Genomic DNA, 18,372 nt, shown 5'->3' with positions numbered 1-18,372 from the left:
CCCTGTGTGACACTTTTACCTAATAGGGAGTCTCACTGTTATAACTCTGGGTATTAATCCCTGAATAATTCACTAGTGGTCATTTGTTTGGAGCTCATCTTTTATTTTTGAGCCTCAGTTGTTTTAGATTCTGCCGCAGTGCTGGCAGGATGTCTGAACTCAGCCAAGCAAAAACTACATGTCAGTGACTGCAATGGAAACTTCAGCAGCACAAGTCTCACTGTAGCAAAGATGTTGAGTTTCAAGCCCCGTTTCAAGTCCAATATTTGATCATCTGTCAATTCCAGTGTGATCTGCAAGTCAAAGCAGGACCTGCAGCAGCCTGATAGTGTTGAGCTCAGCTGCTGAACCCAGCGCGATAACCAGGACTCATGGATTAAGCGGTTATGATGTTGAACACCTTCCAGTTTATCCACATGTATTTATGTTTTTAATTAAACACATTTTGATTTTCTTTTCTGCCCTTATCTCAGCTGGGTTTGTTTCATGTAGTCCTGTGGTCTCCACACTCACCCTCGTCCACCTCATTGCCTTTCTTTCTTTTGATCAGTTTACCGACTGGTCACGAAACACATTTATTTTTGCAGTACGTGTTTGGACATTTACATCCGTATATATGTTCTTTTTAAGAATTAATTTTGGTTGGTGGTTGGGCATTCAATACCTTCAAAGTTTCCCCTTGAAAACTGTAGACTATTATTGCTTTCATATTCTTGTTCTTCTCATTTCGGTGGTGTCTCTGGTTGCCTTTCATTTCAGTCCAATATTACAATTATTTGTCAGTATTTTTCTTTGAATTTTTCTTTCAATTTGACATCATATATAATCCGTTTTCATCATAACTGTTTCTCCAAAATGATTGATGATGAAACGTTATGTGCTTCTGTGTATTCTTCTGAGTTATGAATGTAGTCGCTCTGTGCAATACTCGCTTCGAGGGTGATAAATAAGTAGCTTAATAAATTAGCTTTTTAATTAGGCTACAGACCTGCGGTTTGGTCAAGTCCTCCGGGAGCAGTAGACCATCGTCGACTAACTATATATGACTTCTGAATTACTTGAACAATGTTGAGCCAGAACTGCAGTGTGGATTTGGACCCTCCACAAAGACCGTATAATGATGTCTAGTGTAGTTCCATGCTGAGCCTCTCGCCCCGGCCTCCAGGCAAAAGTGCTGTCTTGTTCTCAAGTCATTTTCTCATTGATTTTCCTTCATGTCTGGAGCAGCAAGTGAATTGTCAATCTTTTCTGATGTAGATGCTGGTCAGTCGTGAGGCCCGGAGGTTAATCGCACAGGCTCGCGCGGGCCTGTGACATTAGCATAAAGACTTGCCCTTTCTCTGCAGCGAGTCTTATCGCACCGAGCACAGCGCCCTCCAGAATGTTCCTCTTTGTGTCTGGAGCATTGTCTCAACTCTCTCTTGGCTGGAGAGGACGTTTCTAAAGAGAATCGTTTGTCTTTGAAAAGGAGCCACTTATGTTTACCCCTTTTAGTCTGAAACAGATCTGACTCATGATAGCACCGTCCTTTTTATCCTGGAGGTTGAGCAGTTTTTGTGGTTGTGCGCACTGTACACTTCATTGCTGTTGTCTCAACCTTGTTTTCTTTCTTGTGTCTCATCTGGCCTGTCTTTCGGGGTTTGAGTTAACAGAATGACTCATGCTGCTATGGTTGACATTACTTTGATTTGTTAGTTTAGTGTTATCAATGATTTTGTTTGGGTTTGGTGGTATCATTTCTGTAAACCATTTTCTTTTGGCTGCGTGAAATGGCAGCTCATACACACACTTCACACCCAGTTATGTGTTGCCATGCTACTTCTGTCACTGTTTGCTCTGGTGGTGAACAGACTATAGGATGTGGTTACGGAGGAGCCTCCATGAACAATGGTGTTTGCAGGTGATTTGTTGTGAGAGTCAGGAGATGAAGGAGAACCTGGGGAGAAGAGGAATGAACGCTAGTAGGAACCAGAAGCAAATTTACTTGTACAGAGTCGCGTTATTCACATTCGCTCGATGAATCCTGCTAGTCAGGTGGCACCTCAGGGGCTCCAAACCTGGTATCGACAAATACACACAACCAAATTAAATCCTCTTTTTGGACAGTGTTCTCGTTTCTGAAGACGTTTTAACCAAAACCGACAAACTGAAAACTACAAAGTCACTGAGACAAGTTTGTCTAAGCTGTAAAATCGAAAGACGTCCTCTGGAAAAGAGATTTATTGCAGCGTCCAGCCTTTTGTAATCCTCGGCACACTCGAACAATAAGTCTGCCTGGGAGCAAAACACTATTGAAATGAGACTCACAATCAAAGTCCCTCTATTGTGTGTCCTCCTCCTGGCTTTTCTTCTCATTGATAGAATTCTGCTTTATGAAGCTTTTGTTTATCGTAGATTCCCGGTAATATAATACTGTGGTTTTAATTTATATTTTGTTACATATGACTGCCGTTTGCAATATTGCTTCTCCGCGTTTGTGCTGAGGATTTATTACAAATTCCTGCCTGTCTATTCTCAGTGCAGAATGTCGCTGCTTTTCTGAACTACGTGCATTATAGGCAATTTTACCCTCCATTGTTCCTTCAATGACTCATATCGTAATGACTGCAATGTCAATAGCTAATTAAGTTGCCATGTTTTCTCTTGTTTGAGTTCTCACTGAGTTAAATCCTCCATGTCTTGTGGCACCCACCTTTTCAAGTCTTTTCAACGCCTGCTCTTGGGGTTTTAGAAAACATTTGGATCAATATTCTTGCCATATTCTTTACTACTTGTGTATTGATTTGATGCAGGGAAAAGATTTTTGAAAGTCTGGGGTACTTTTTAGTAAGCAGTGGGGATGTTACTGTTGAGTGAGTGCACTTGTTTCTGTGCCATCTGGGTGGCACTTAGATGTTTTGGTTGGCTGAACTTCCTGTCAAAGACAGAGAAGAGGTCAAGAACAAAATGGGAGAAGCATTCTCTCTGTTAAGTGGTGTCAGTCAGACAATGGCGACTGTCAATCCGATTGTAATGCAATTTGCACATCCCACGTTGCTGCTTTGAAAGGGTCACCGACATAAACATCGACCAATACATATTTTGAAAGCAGTAGTTTTCATTCCGTATATGTAAAAATGTCCATTTCCATAAACTATGATAAATTACAATGTGATTCTGACAAGGTTCTCATAAGTGGGTGAAAGATGAAAGGAGGCACCAAACACCGGTGCACTGAAGCGGTGGAAGTAGCGGCTATATGAGCCAACAATGAGGGAGTCCAAGGGTTTATGTGAACCAAGGACTTGTTTTAATTCCAACCAGGTTGTTGTGGAAGCGACAATTGTGAGAGGATGAAGTGCCAGAACAGACAGAGTCGCCGGCAACTCTGAATGCTAATGTAAATGGAATGTCAAACTCTCTTCAGAAAGGTCAGCGGTACAAAACGTTTGGGTCAATAGTGGGTCCTTTCCCGGAGAGTATTGACGCCTCCTCACCCATGTTTTTGATAGCTTGCTATCATGGCTTGCCGTTTGTTTACGTTGGAAAACCCTGGGCATTTAACCGTTTTGATAATTGAGGTGAAATTCATTCTTCCTTGGATTTACACTTTACCTTCACTGAAGCAACATGAACCACCAAAGGCAACAAGTAGAGAAAAATGTATATAAAGTGAGGGTCATTTCTGCCAGTGCAATCATGTAATTGTCACTTGCTTTCTTTTTTGGCCGGAAGCGCTGGTTTAATTACAGACTTCTGCTAACTACCGTAAACAATGAGCAGATGTCTGCAGAGGGGGTTTATTAGCTATATTTCTCTTGCCAAAGTCACAGCAGTGCGGCGTAAATGTTTCGTTGTGTTTTTATTTCCATGTTGAGGTTGGTGGCTCAGCCAGAACCGTTTAACATCAGTTTATGTGCATGTTAACAGGATCTATCTTTAGTTCGTGTTAGGTGTACATAATCAGACCTTTTCAGTTGCAAACAACCATGAAGACTTGCCTGCCAATGCTGTTCCAGAAGACCTTGGGGGCAGCACTGCCAGATTTGACATTTATGTCTTCCTCGGCTGATCTGACATGCGGAGGGTCTCACTCGCAGCCATTTGTCAGGGCAGAAATTCTATTGGATTTACTGCAGCAAGGCTATTTCAAGACTTTAAAGAGGCAACAAATCTCTCGATGGTTGTCACGTTCTGTTAGCTCGTCGCTCCCTAGATTTTGACGTTACCACCAGCATAATTTATCTCCATATGTAGGAAGGGCAACCGTTCAATCGTCTGACAAGGTTGCAATGTAGAAGCCAGTGGGAGGAATCATTTATGTTGCTTTGAGACCTTGATACCGTCAGGGTGCAACAGGTGATGCCAGTATTGATGCCTCGCAGTGTGCCACTGTTAATGCTCTCATGCTCAGTGGTCTGTAATAGAATGAGACCTTAAGATTGCTACTATATTGACCTGTTGGACAGGTTCATTTCCTTATTAGTAGTTCCATGGACTCTGATCCTTCTAATCATGTATTTTGAAAGATAGTGGAGGAATCCAAGTTGAACTTTCTTCAGCTCAGATTAAAGGTTAATTCGCCGTGTGTTAATTCTTACTCCTATTGAGTTGTCCTGCAAACTTTTCTCCTCACAGCCAAAGCAGAGGAAAATAGCTGTTCTGCCTCTGCTTCACTCTGTCACACTCTCCACATTCAGGAGTCTGCAAGAGCAGCCACTTTAAATGCAATGGAACATCATTATGTGAAAATGAATTTGTCAGATGAGAGACGCGGTGCTGAATGCCAGAGCGAGTTTGAAGGCCTGTTTTTCACCTTTCTAATAAAAACCTTGTTTTCCTTGTGGAGTCACATATTGACAAGACGATGTGTGCTAATGAATGTGCGAGCGCCAAGGGCTTCGCTAGTTCACAGGTCACATGTTTGGCTCATGCAGAATCTCATGTTTCGTTTGAATCAGTCTGTTAAACATATTTAAAAAATCATAAACTCCAGTAACTTACCATCTGGATCTTGCCACCCTTTTTAGTGAGACAATACACAACTCAAATCCATTTAAAAAAAAAAAAAAAGCCTTGAGTTACCTATAGATGTTCCTCCAACATCCACGTGTCAGCAGACCAAAACACGACGTTCTCTGAGATTATTGATATATACAGGTTTCTACATGATACAACATGTACCTCCCGACATTGGCTCTGTTCCGAGCCCGCCGGCCGTTAGCAGAAGTGCTAACGAAGAACCATAATTAGTTTTTTCATGAAAGCCACACGGCATAACTGAAAATTGCTATGTTCTTTTTTAATAGAAAAGATGTACTACTACAGTCAAGGTTCCTTGGAGACAACGTGCCCTCTTCTAGTGCTCTCCTGCAAGCTGTGCTGAAAAGGCTTTGTGGAGAGTGTGCTGGTTTGAAAAGCACATGAAGGCCAAACTCCCACACTGCTTTTGTGTCCCACTTTCATTTTACTGTTGATATGAGAAGACGGTTTCCTTTATTCACCAACTTTTGTTCACACAATCTGGGAAGATTTTTCTATCGATCTACACCCGGAACATGAAGTTATCCGATACTTAATTTAGCTGTGAGCTTGTAGAGAAGTGACAAAAATCAATTTCAGTGTCTCCAACTTTATTCACTTCACAAGCTGTCATTCTGGGAGGACTAGGGGTTTTGAAAATGAATTCCTGTCTTTGTATTGACTTCATTCAGCCTGACTAGACTAGTCATGAAGTTTGCACTGGTCTATTGCTGTGGTTGTACATGCTCCTGCATCATATGAAGAGCAACGGTTTTTCTGTCTTCATTTAGTCCATGTCCACGATTGACTGCTGGGTTCTCCCTAGCGCTTTAGCCACTTTGACCCCCGACACTAAGATTTCACCAGTTTTCCGCTTTTTTATTGACTTGTGGTGAATTGTACCTCGTCTTGTCAGCACTCCCTTGTCGTGAGTCGAGGAGGACTGTTAAGTAGTGGTGAGGCTTCATGAAACAATGTCCATGTTTTCAGAGCCCAATAGAGGGCAGTCTTGGTTTAAAATTAAAGTTTCATTGAAATGGTGGTTTTTAGGGCAGAGAGGGCCCTCTAGCGGGCTCTGAACATGAGGACACTGTTTCATGAAGCGCCATCAGTCCATCTACTATTTGCCTCTAATTTAACACATTTGGACCAACAATATCGTCAAAGAATATAAAATAGGGCTGTCAGTAGATAGGAATCTTTCATCTCAATCACAGTAAAACTAGAGCGAGAGAGTTACCTTGAGATTAATGGTTAATTGATCATACATTTTGTATCTGTTCTAAATGTAATATAAAGGAAGGTGTCATCAACACCAGAGTGGCCAATAACACTTTGCTCATGCAAACATTTTACTCCAACAACCAAACATAACAGATACAGTACTGTCAAGAACATTGTTGAGAAGAACCTCAGAGGCTCCGAAGAGCCTCATCAACATTCTAACAGCACAGTATTGGAAGTTACATTTAGGACAGACTCATAATGTGTAGTTATTGAATGGCTTCATTACAAGTTAACTCAGCTTTCGTGAGATTAATTGAGATTAAACTTCTACATCTACTGACAGCCCTAATATTGCATGCATAGTCTTTCCAGATTGATCAGAAGGAAGAAAAATGTTAGCAAAAGCACTTCAAAAGTGGAACCGTGGCTGACCTCTTGATGGATAACTTGATGTGACAAAGGCTTCCAGAGGGATGTCCACTGATCTTTCTTAATTTCATTTAAAGGGTTTGCCCCTGTAGAAATTCTCTCCTCACATCTAATCTTCCCGAACGCACGGTTAACAAGCTCTCTGTTTTGCAAGGATTTGATGTAATTTAAGTTTTCTAATTTCTCTCTGTGCTGCTCCACTTAGGGGATTGAGCATGCTCCTTTATATTCATGTCATGGTTGGCACATGAAAATGTGCTGCGCCTCTCACAAATGACTCGCTCTTGCCATGAAAGACACAATCTTACTTTGAGCAACAGTGAAACATTAGTGCTTCAATAATGCATTCCCTGCTGCACATTTGCATTTTGTCATTTTGTCTGCCCTGCAGAGGTACAAGCCCGGGAGGTGCGACGACATCCTCAAGTGGAAGCCGCCGAATCTCAACTCTGTAGACTTTCGCCTGAAGATCACCAAAGTCGGAGGAGTGGGGTGAGTCTTTGTTGCCAGGGAAACGCACCGTCTGATGATTCTAATAGCACCTATCATTTCGTTGCACAATAGAGTAGTCATTGTGTGTCAGGAGCGTGCTCTGAATCAAAAGGAAAAAACACATTATGTGTCTTTGACATTAATCTTTCATTTCTATTGCACCCTTCCTCACACCGCCGCAGGGTGTAATTCTCCACACCACCGCATTCCCCTCACCTCTCCTGACTTGCCCTTCTGAAATGCTCTGCGTGTGTCCGGAAAACACTTCATATTTTTCTTGATTTGTACTCCCCAACTTAAATGATTCATCTTCACGCCTCATTCTTGTTAACAGTAGGAACCCTGCGTTGGTTTCGGCCGCGGCAACGAAACCCTGCACAACTTCAGCCGTCATGTGCTACCTTTCATGTCAAGAAAACTCATTTACATGTGCTCATCGGAAGCTAAGAGATTGTTGTCAGCGTGACCAGCATGACACCACGGTTGCTGTTGCTTAGCGACTTGTGTCCAGACAAACTCTTCAACGAGCCACTTGTGACTTCCTCCGAAGAAACTTAACAGCATAACAAGAAAATGCTTTAAAGTGGCTGACACTTTTATGTATTCTAATAATTAGGCAATTAAAGTGAGCAAGTATTGACCTCCGTGTTTTTTGGCTGGCTAGCCTGCAAATGCATGTTTCTTGGGTCACTCATTCTCCGGCAAGACTTTTGAACGGCTGTAACTTTTACAATAGAGAGTGAGTTCTTCACCTCCATTGAGAGTCAATACATGTCTGGCTTGGATTTTAAGATGAACAGAACAGTCAGGGGCTTGATGCCCATCCAATACTTGAGCGAATTGCTGACATGGTGAAGAAAGCAGCGATGGAAACAGGGAAACCACCTTCGATACCATCAGAGTTGAGGATTATGTGATTTCCAGACCTCCCCTCAGGTGAGTCTCTTGATGCCCTCTAATATATGGATAAACCTTAAAAGGGTTTGATCCTCGATAGGACTGCGGTAGAATGGCAAGTATGTCACCCTGTTTTAGATTATAAAATCACCCGTAGTTCAAACCAGTAAAAGGGAACGATGGATCTAAACGGGGCCAGGTATGCCTTAAAATACAAACCTCCCATGTGACTCATTTTGAGAGCAACAAAAGTCAGAAAATAGATTCACCTAGTTTTATTGTAGAATGTATGCAATGAGCATCAAGGTATAAACTTCTTATTCAGCAGCATGAAAACAGAAAAGACCTTTTTTGTTTTTGTTGAGATCTGAAGTGCATTTGTAGATAGGATGCAGATTTCAGAATCAATTTTCTAACCACTTTATGCAATATTTGACATCAAATGAGAATCATTTTCATCTCTCAGCAGCATAAACAAAACCATTTAAAAGCAGACCGCCCATAAATAATCTGAGTGAAATGGTTTAATGATTTCAACTCCTTATTGTGTCCTCATGAATTTGCTCCTCAGATTTTACTTTAAAGAATAAAGCCACCTGCTGCGTTCAGTTTGATCACCCAATTTTACCATGCTAATTACGATGGTGCAACAGAGAACCGCTGGGGTAACAACAAGCCCTTATGTGTCTCGAGGTTCTTTATTTCTGTTGAGCACAAAGCTGCTCTCTTTGTAGTTCTTCTCTGTAGCACGGCTTCGTCTGGGTGCAAAACAAACCCTCCACAGTGGGATTTCTGGTCACGAAGCCCTTTTCTCTGAGAGCAAGGTGACCCCGGCGACTGGCCCAGCTTTGTAGCCATGAGCCTGCCATCATTCACCGGCAGCAGACCAAGAGGATCGCAGTCAGGGCACGGCCACTCATTCCATTCCAGAGCCAGCCGCCAAGCCAGTGAGCCGTCCCGATTGTGTGTGGGAGAACACAGGCCGCGTTTGTTTCTGACCGAGGGAATGGGCTGATATTTTCCCTCTGACAGTAGAGGTCTGAAAAATCCCTGTGTAGGTTCCCAAATCTCTTTTGTAGCCTTCGCCCGGGCGAGATGGACAGACTTGTAAGAAGGTAACGGTTTGTTTATCTGCTCACACAATCAATCCTTTGCCTTGCAAGTTTTATTACTTTCTCTGGAGCTGAACACAAAAGACTGACTGTTGATTACTGTCGACCGGCGAGAGCGGAAAATGGGAAAATAAAACAATTCAGCAACATCTGCCAGACTGTAGCAATCTCCAGTATGGATTTCTTAAATGTGAGCCGGCGGTATGTCTTCGTACATTGTGAGTCATATTTAGAAGTAATGCAAGTGAAGAACGATACGGTCTTAAGTGGTCCATTGGTTCTCCAGAGGATTCAGTCTGTCCGTCTTGTTTTCCTTTCTGGAATCAGATGTCATTGCCGTATCCAGATCGCGTATCGGCCTTGCAGCTTGTCTGGATCAATTCTTAGAAATGACGTTGTGCTGTAGCATTGTAGCAAAAAATAACCTTTTTCCCCAAGACATGCCAAAAATGATCAACCTGGCTCCTCAAGGTGTTCTGCCGGAGGTGCTCCTGGTGTATGGGGCACCAAACCTATCAAACCACCTTTGACTCTACTAGGGGAAGTTTTTTTTTTTCTCTTTTTTTAAGTGCTGACAAGATTACATATACAAATTAACTTTCTCTTCAGGATTCTTTGACTCTCTTAGAGATAGGGTTGTCATCCAGGAGGCTTGACACCTTTCCTGTGAGGTGGCTCCAGGTCGAACAGCACCTTGCTATTTCTCCAGATTATTCTGTAGTCTGAGCCCCTTTATGTCCGCTGCCTCACCTCCGACCTGACAGCAGATAACAAGTCAAGTTAATAATAAAGAAGAAGACGCCTTTTCTGACGCCCTACTTCCATGTCAAGTTTTGCCCATTATGGCACACACAAAATAACAATCCCACTTTGGTGGAAGTTATAATTACAAAGTCACAGTTGGACGATTCCAACCGCAGCGCAATACGATCGGAACCATTAACAAAGTGGAGTGATGAACAAATTTTGATATTAACTTTCCCATCATTTCTCTCTCAATGATGCCGAAGTGGTGTGATAAATGCGTCTCTCATATGGCACTTCAATCCGGGGGCTGCATCATTTCAGCCACAAAGACAAACAGAGAAAATCTGCAGAGCAAATATGAAGCCTTTATTTGGTCAGCGGATCGAAGTAGCCGTCTCTGTGGATATAAAGAGTTCTACACTGCGTGACCTTGCTCTGTTGAAGAGCCGTCACGGATGGGTTGTTTGTGCTCCAGCATTTCATTTGTTTTCTCTTGCATTGTGTTTCTCATCAGAGAAGATTTAGTAAATGTCATGTTTCGTCTCAATACTTTCACACCGAATTACACTGTGTGATTGGCAAAAGTAACATGCATGAGCTCTTCAAAACGCTGGCTTTCTCTCCCCGAAATATGAGATAAATTTACCAGAAAAACATAGTTTTTAACCAAAAATATTTCTAAACAGGTGCATCTTCCAGAGCCAAAATTTGTTTACTGCATTTTTGGTGCTGAATGTGAAGGAGAGGTGGAGAACAGTGAGATTCCTGTATGACATTGACAGGAAGAGAATTCTTGGTGAAGCCAGACAGATGGGAAACTGGTGGGAGATGATGCAAAGCCCGAAGATCTCTGCACACTCACTGTGAAAAAAGAAATAGTCCAGTAACGTGGGTGATGATTCTCAAGCCAAAGCAGCGGGTCTGTTGCCTGGTTGTCATTCAGTGTGATCCTTCTTCTTCAGGCCTATACCATGTCAATCTCTCTAACTCAGAACCCTGTGTACCAGTCTCCTCCGCCACACCCTTTGATAAATACATCCACCTGGATGTATTTATTTTCCCCATTAACTCTGTAAAGCTCCATAAACATATTATTACTCATGCCCAAATGCTCATAAGAGAGGACCCGCCTGAAAAAATACTCAGCAAAAATCGAGGCAAGTTTAAAAAAGCAATTATATATTAACGTAAATAGGAAAAATTCTACTTGGCAGAGTTGATTCATGATGCCACAGCTGGTTGAGAACTCTGATAACGTGGAATTATCTCAATGCAGCCACTGACTTTTAGAGCTATTCTGCTTGAGTCAAGAGTTGAATAAAGCTAAACCTTGGATTGTCACTTAGTTAAGAATGAAGTATTTGCCATGATACCTGTACTCCGGTTCACTAAACCAGTCAATGGGTAAACTGGTGCGACCAAAGCCAAATTATAGCAAACTGGAAATGGGTCTAAGACAATGAGTGTCTCAATGGAGGACAAATGAGGAGGAGGAAGACTTCCTGCGTCCCTTTCCATATCCGCCCACTTTCAGCTGTATTCTAATTTATTTTTGGAGTCAATTCCTGGAACGTATTCCCAGTCTCGGATTCTTTGTATTTTGATTTTGCCTGCGTCACATGGACTATCTGGTAGAAGACAGCCCTGGCTCGTCAGTCTTCATTTCCTTTCTGAGAATAGAGAACCAACATCCAGGCAAGTCGAAGCAAGGGCCGAGCTACAGATAGCAGCAGGCGTGTGGAAATAATAGCACGGGGGTGTTTTTGGAGGTGTGTGATTAAGACATCTGCAGGCTGTTATTCTGGGGTTGGAGACACAAACGCATGTCCGCGCTGTTGAGAGATGCACAACTGTGGGTGTAAATCCCAGTCTAGTGCTGTACAAGTGCTGGAGTCGGCTCCCAGGTCGAGATTTAACATGCACTTTAGAACATGTCTCATTTCCTCGGAGCGTGAAACCCTCTCTGCGGGTTTGAAAACATCAAGTCGTCACAGAAGGGCTCCACGAAGGTGTCATCGCACGTCTCTGCTGTTCTGTTTCGCTCCCAGGAAATAAGAGATTTTTTCTTCCCGCCGTTGTTGCCACCCAGATTCTGCTCTGTTAAAATCCGGCCTTTGCGGTGCTGAGCGTTAAGCCGTCGTGTTTTTATCTCTTTCAGAATGCTCACAGAGACGGTGGGCCTGCTGTACGTGGGCAACTTCGACAGGCCCTTCGCCAAGATGAAGGTGAGTAGTGTGAACCTGAAGATTCTGTGTCGTGTGGACCCTTCTTTATCATGCATGATTCCGGCATTAATAACCCTGGAAGTCACCATTGCCTGTTCACGTTTTTAATTATGATGTCAAGGTGAGAATCATCAAACAGCTGAACAATATTCCATAAATCAGTTTCAGTTATCAATTGTATTCCGGAATGTCATACCTCCAGGGGCTCTGTCCTTGTGCTGCTGCCCCCGTGACCCTATCAGCGCTACGCAGTGAGGAGCATTCCAAAGACTTTGAAGGTTGCGTCCCTTATTGGGGCTAATTTAAAACAGATTATTTTTCTTCTATTAGCGCTTGATTAGTTATTAACTTTGAGTTAGCGCTCCCTCTACTCTCCAGGGCTGCTGTTTTAATTTGCTGCTTTCACAGTTAAATATTCAGTCCAGCCCAATCATGCCTCTAATTGTTTTCTTGCCACAGAAAGAAATAAAACTGCGACATTGTAAATTTGCCCTGCTGCTAATCTTCTCGCATGGAATACCACAACACACCATTGCTCTCTGTCCATCCCTCCACTGTACGGAATATTGTTTTGCCTTAATGATCAACACCCTACATGATACTTCTTCTTTCTCTTCTACCTTCAGCGGTTCAGCGGATCATCCTCCTCCATCTTCCCCTGTCCTCTGCTTCCTCTTCTCTCAAACCTACAGACCTCATGTCCTCCTTCACCACCTCCATCAATCTCCTCTTTGACCTTCCTCTCCACCTTCTGCCTGGCAGTTCCAACCTCAACATCTTCATCTACCAATGTACTGGCTCTCTCTCTCTCCTCTATACATGTCCAAACCATCTCCATCCAGCCTCTCTGACTTGGTCTCCTAAACACCTGAGCACATGTGCTGTCCCTCTGATCCTATCATCATCCTGCTCACTCCCAGAGAGAAGCTCAGCATCTTCACCTCTGCTACCTCCAGCTCTGCCTCCTGTCTTTTCCTCAGTGCCACTGTTTCCAAACCATACAACATTGCTGGCCTCACCACCCTTTTGAACACTTTCATCCTTGCTGACACCCTTTTGTCACACGTCACACCTGACACTTTTCTCCAATGATTCCATCCTGCCTGCACCCACTTCTTCACCTCTTTCTCACACTTTCTCACCCTGGACAGTTGAGCCTAAGTACTTCAAATCCCCCCCTTCTTTATCTCTGCATCCTGTAACTTCACCTGTCCACTTGTGTCCCTCTCATTCACACACATATATTCCGTCTTACTGCGGCTAACCTTCAACACCCTACATGATACAATAGGTGGGAAGTGTTTCTCACTACAAACGTGAATAAGAAAGAATTTTGGCTGCATGTGTTAGGTCACGCAGCGTCAGCAGCAAAGCTGTTAAATCTGAGCTAATAATAGACGATTAAACTCACATCTGCCTCTCTGCTCTTTCTCTCCGTGATTATTCCCCATCCAAAGTTAAACTCCGCCGTTTATATTTCATATATAAAACACGTTTTTTGCTGATGCAGCCAAGGCCTGTGAGAGCTGCTCATTAATTGTAAATAATCTCAGCAGAGCCTGACAGATGTGTTCACTTGATACTGAGATAAGAGCAGCTCTCTGTCAGAGACCAGGAACTTTGATGAAGCTGTGAGACTGCAGCGCCGCACTTCACACACTTGAGACGCACTGAAAATGTTTCACTGTCAAGGCGTCTCCCCTCCGCGCTCACCTGACTCCCTCTGTGATGTCAGTGCAATTAATGAGCGTTACTCGCTCACCATGATGGCATGTCACAGCCTTCTCTTTCCTCGCTCTTCCTTGTCGTGTTCCATTCTGCTGACTCCTGAAACCATCATTGTGGAAAGTAGCAAACAACTCTGTGCACTTTCAAGGGTTTGTGAGTGTCTCCACGCTCATCAGGGGACTGAAAGGTGCCACACCCACTCTGACATATTCATCCACATTCGACGAAAACAAGTTGCTGCCTGTCTTCAGGTTATACGGTCGAGTCCGAGCAAGTCATTCACCAGCTGTGTGTGAGGATTTAAGTCACCCGCATCTCTCAAGTCCAAGAGGCCGTGCTTACGTTTGGTCAGTTGTGTCACCAGGTTTTATTAGCGTCTAGCATGGGGTCAGTGCTCTTTTTCTTCACCCACATTGTTTCTCCCTCCAAAAGCTTTTGTGATCCACCATCACTCCTTCTCTTCTTTCATCAAGCAAACAAACCACTATATTGAGTCTATGACATTGTCATTAACATGAAATCATTTGTAATTATCTCCAGCGATCGTATTCTGATGCGACAGTCAGTCCCCCCTGATTCCCTCATCTGATGGTTGGCTGTGTGATCTCAAGTTCTTGTTCTATTTCTGGCAATAATTGAATGCCGCGTGCAGTTTAACAGACAACACTTAAAATATCACTGACGACTTTTCTTATTCCCTCTGTATTCTCGCATTCATATCTGCTTTCTTGGTACACAACTGAACTGCAGTTCAGCAGTGTAATTTTGTGTTTGCTATGGAACTTGATGTCAACAGCATCAAAAATACATGAATCTGAATGTGGATACTGCAGATACTGTCTATGGATGATGTAAGGTAGAAGTGGATAGAACAGCTCTCGACCACAGGTGACTTTTATTGAATCATAAAGTAGTTTTATCGTATATTGGAGATTGTATTGGCAAAGTATTTCGGTTGGGTTACACTATACTTGAACACCTGTGTGTTAGTTAGTTCCCCAGGGCTGTATACTTGGACCACAAGTGTTTAGCATGATAGTCACTGAAGTTTAGTACTTTTCTTGAGAGGACCAGGATGCTACACACTTAGGATCAGGAACATAGTACAGAGGACAGATTGGCATTCTTTACTCGAATGGTGTAAGACTGCTGTGCTATGGCACTGTGCATGAGATGGGCGGTCACATGATTCAAGGCCGGGACCAGGATAGGAGCATATGGTACAAGGAAGGCATTGACGGTCATGTACTAGGGTTTGTTGTGGTGCTGTACTTGGTCAGTATTTTGGAAGTAGCTATGTTAAATGTCAATATTGTGTGTTCACCCTGTACTAACATCGTGGAGTTGAGGAGTGACTGTTCTCGATCACTAGCTTAGTGGGCTTTCAGTGCTATGTAGTTTGCCAACGCTGCATCGGGACAGTAATATGTACGCTTTACTTGTGAGGCAGTGTAGTAGGACCACAGTGTGCTAAGACAGTAGAACAATGTTGGCTGAGGTCTGTGAGTTCTACAGCTATGGTGGGTCTCAGTTTACTCAAACATTCGTACAGTAGTGTCGCAGCACTGAAGGCCTGAGTACTTGCACACTAGTGCAGTTGGATCTGTAGCTAATGAGAGAGATGAAGGTGTAACGCAATGTATGTGCAGTTAATAACAAGTGTGGTGGTTCTTGGACATCTGTGATCTTGAACAGCCATCTGCTGTCACCAAAGCCTGTGCCAGGACGGCCGTGTGCCAGGCTGCAATACACTCTGGAGACTACTGCACCAGGGAAGTGTTGTGGCCGTTGAGCACTGTTTCATGGAGGCTGAGATGGATGCAGTCCATGGAAGTCATCCCGTCATCTGACGTACAGTATAGTGAAAGTGCCCAGGATCGATGAGACTCGATCAAAGCGACAGCAACAATGTCGCCTGATGAATCGTGTCATTATCGCTTCGTGATACTGGTCGGCACGTAGATTTACAAAACTGTAATTGTCGTTTTCTTTCCTGGGTTTTTGAGACTTTGAAGTCCGGGCTGTAGGAGAAACCGAAGGGGCTCTCGCTACAGCACACATGTGCGTACACAACTAGACAGATTTGGACGGATTTGGCACCAAGTGGTGACGAGAAATGGCAGCCAAAATGTCACCCCTCACCAGCAGGAAGGGATCCCTGCCTGGAGCAACACGCCGCACCGGCCTGTTCCGCCAGCTTGCTGTGCTGTGCTTTAGGAAAGCTTGAGATTCTGTTGGTGCTTTACGACCACTGCCAACCCGGCCCATATAGAAACCTGCATTGTCTCATCAAACTGTCTCCCACCTAAGCGCATCTGTCAACGTTTCAAATGCAGCGTCTGAAATGGGGTTTTGAATGATCTCTTTCTTTCTTTTCTCTTGTCTCTTTCATCCCGTTGGATTTCTTTCGCCTGTTGCGTGCCCAGATGCCCGCGCTCCGCCGTATCGCACGAGCTCTTACATCACTGTCTGGCATTTCGCCAAAATGAAGCGCTTTTCATTTCAATGGTGGTCGTGGGATGACCGTGGTGAGAACTTGTCTATGATGAGGAATGTTGGATGAAAGAGCTTTTGACTGATGACTGCGTGCTGAGTATCACCATGACTCATTGTCCTACAGTTGGCTTTTCAAAAGCCATAAGTTGCTACATTTCACTCATTAAGAATCAATAACCTCATTATTTTTACGGTTAAACTTTTCTGCTGGTGTTGATTTGTTTCAAGGTGCTCCAGGCAGCTGGGGGGAGGCCCAGGGACAGACCCGGAGGTCACTGTTTAGGTCTCACAGTTGACCTCAGTATTCTCGCAAAAGAGCTGGAGGAGGTCTCTGGGGAGAAGGAAGTCTGGGCCTCTTCTGTTTGGCTGCTGCCCCCTTTACCTGACCTTAGCTAAGTTTGTGCACACTGGTTGGTTGGAGAGATGCATGACACTTCTGTCCATTGTAATTATATATCGACCTTGTCTCACACGTCCAACAAAGGTAAGCTGATTTGGCATTGCTATGTTAGAGTGGACTGAATGTGTGGTTCCTTCTTATTCCATGTTCATGTCCAAGTTTTTTTTCCCTTTTTAGGTGACTTTAATAATGTTTCCTTGAATCCTCTCAAAAGTTTACTTTCACTTTCTGCTGCTGCTCTCCTGCATAGTGGTGAAGATGAGTCTGGTCATTTGAATGACCTTTGTCGAGCGAGGCGAAAATGAAGCTGTCGAAGACTGTGTGCATAGTGGCACCGTGTCAATTTAATAGTTTCTACTCTATCTTGACGTATTTCTGCTTAAAAACGGCCATCACGTTTTCGATTGTACATTTGAGACTTAGAGTATTCTGCCATCTGAAATGAGTCTTGGTCGGGTAATTGAGTTTGCAGTAGTTTGACTTTCTTTTAATATTGAGCACTTATAAAACTTTGTGTTGATCACTTTGACTCCTTCGACATTTCAATGTGTCGCAGAGAGGAGCACCGCAGGACTCTTGTGTAGCGACGATGTGTTTATGCACTTCAGACTCTCCACTGAAAGTCGAGTGGGAAGTTGTTTGCAGACTCGTCAGAATCAGCTTTAACCCTGACATGTGTTAATTGTGTGCAATTATCTCCTCAAGTGATGAAACGTTGCGCTGATGCATTTCTAGTCGGTTCTGCTTGATAAACATCAGGGTGTTCTAGAGTGAGATGGCACTTCAGGTTTTCAATCTTTGCTCCTCAACATGAAACTCCTGTCAGACTGGCACATTTCCACACTCCACTGGCTCTCAGTGCCCAGTGACGGAGACCTGCTGATGATATTCTGGACGTGCCGTGGTCACCGCGGCCTTGGGCAGACAGAGATTGGTTTCAGCCGCCGGCAGCCAAAACACTCCGTCGTGCTCCGTCGAGACTTTTTGCTTTATTGTACTCAGCCAGCCACTGACTTGGTAGGTTTTGACTCGTGTGCACTCAGCTCGTCATCATTGTGTGACCACTGCCACGATGTGAGTGTGAATGTTTGACAGAAAACTCCAGGTCTTTCTTTTAAAAGCCTTAAACTAGCACTAAGTTCTCAGTGTTAATCTCCAGCCCACTCCCACCCGCCAAGTGAGCCCGCTGCTCTTTAAATGGCTACGTTTTTGATGTTGACGCTTGCCTCAGACACACCAATTGCAATTCTAAAGACTCTTATTTCTAGGTGAGCAAGTGACAAGAGTTGAAGACTCGATCGTCTATGCCATGAGGGGGAAGAGTTTAGAGCTGAAGACATTTGTTGGAATGACGCTCTTCTGAATCTGAGTGCACTTGTCTGATTGGAATCCTCTAAGAGCCTGAAGTTGGCGGCAACTCTGACCTCTGACTTGTTTTTATTGATCAGTTTTATGGTCTTTTACACTGTTGTAGTTGAGACCAGCTTATCAAGGCCAATACCTGAACGACACCAAGTCCAAGACAGAGAAACTATTACAGACCAAACTTCTAGTATGATCCAGTGATAGCATTTCAGTTCTTTATTTGTTTTGAAAAAAATCACCAATGTTTCTCTTG

General features: G+C 43.6%; 1 protein-coding gene across 1 annotated transcript in view; it reads left to right on the top strand.

Annotated features, from left to right (window-relative positions):
• Positions 1-18,372, top strand: part of rngtt (RNA guanylyltransferase and 5'-phosphatase) — a 71,149-nt gene that overhangs the window by 48,715 nt on the left and 4,062 nt on the right. Inside the window, exons 13-14 of the mRNA XM_053880276.1 lie at positions 7,049-7,149; positions 12,064-12,130. Of these exons, the coding sequence (XP_053736251.1) occupies positions 7,049-7,149; positions 12,064-12,130 (168 nt within the window). The remainder of the gene's footprint in view (positions 1-7,048; positions 7,150-12,063; positions 12,131-18,372) is intronic.

The sequence above is a fragment of the Synchiropus splendidus genome, chromosome 12, assembly GCF_027744825.2.
Source record: "Synchiropus splendidus isolate RoL2022-P1 chromosome 12, RoL_Sspl_1.0, whole genome shotgun sequence".
Classification (NCBI taxonomy): domain Eukaryota; kingdom Metazoa; phylum Chordata; class Actinopteri; order Syngnathiformes; family Callionymidae; genus Synchiropus; species Synchiropus splendidus.
This window is presented reverse-complemented; position numbering and strand designations above follow the sequence as displayed.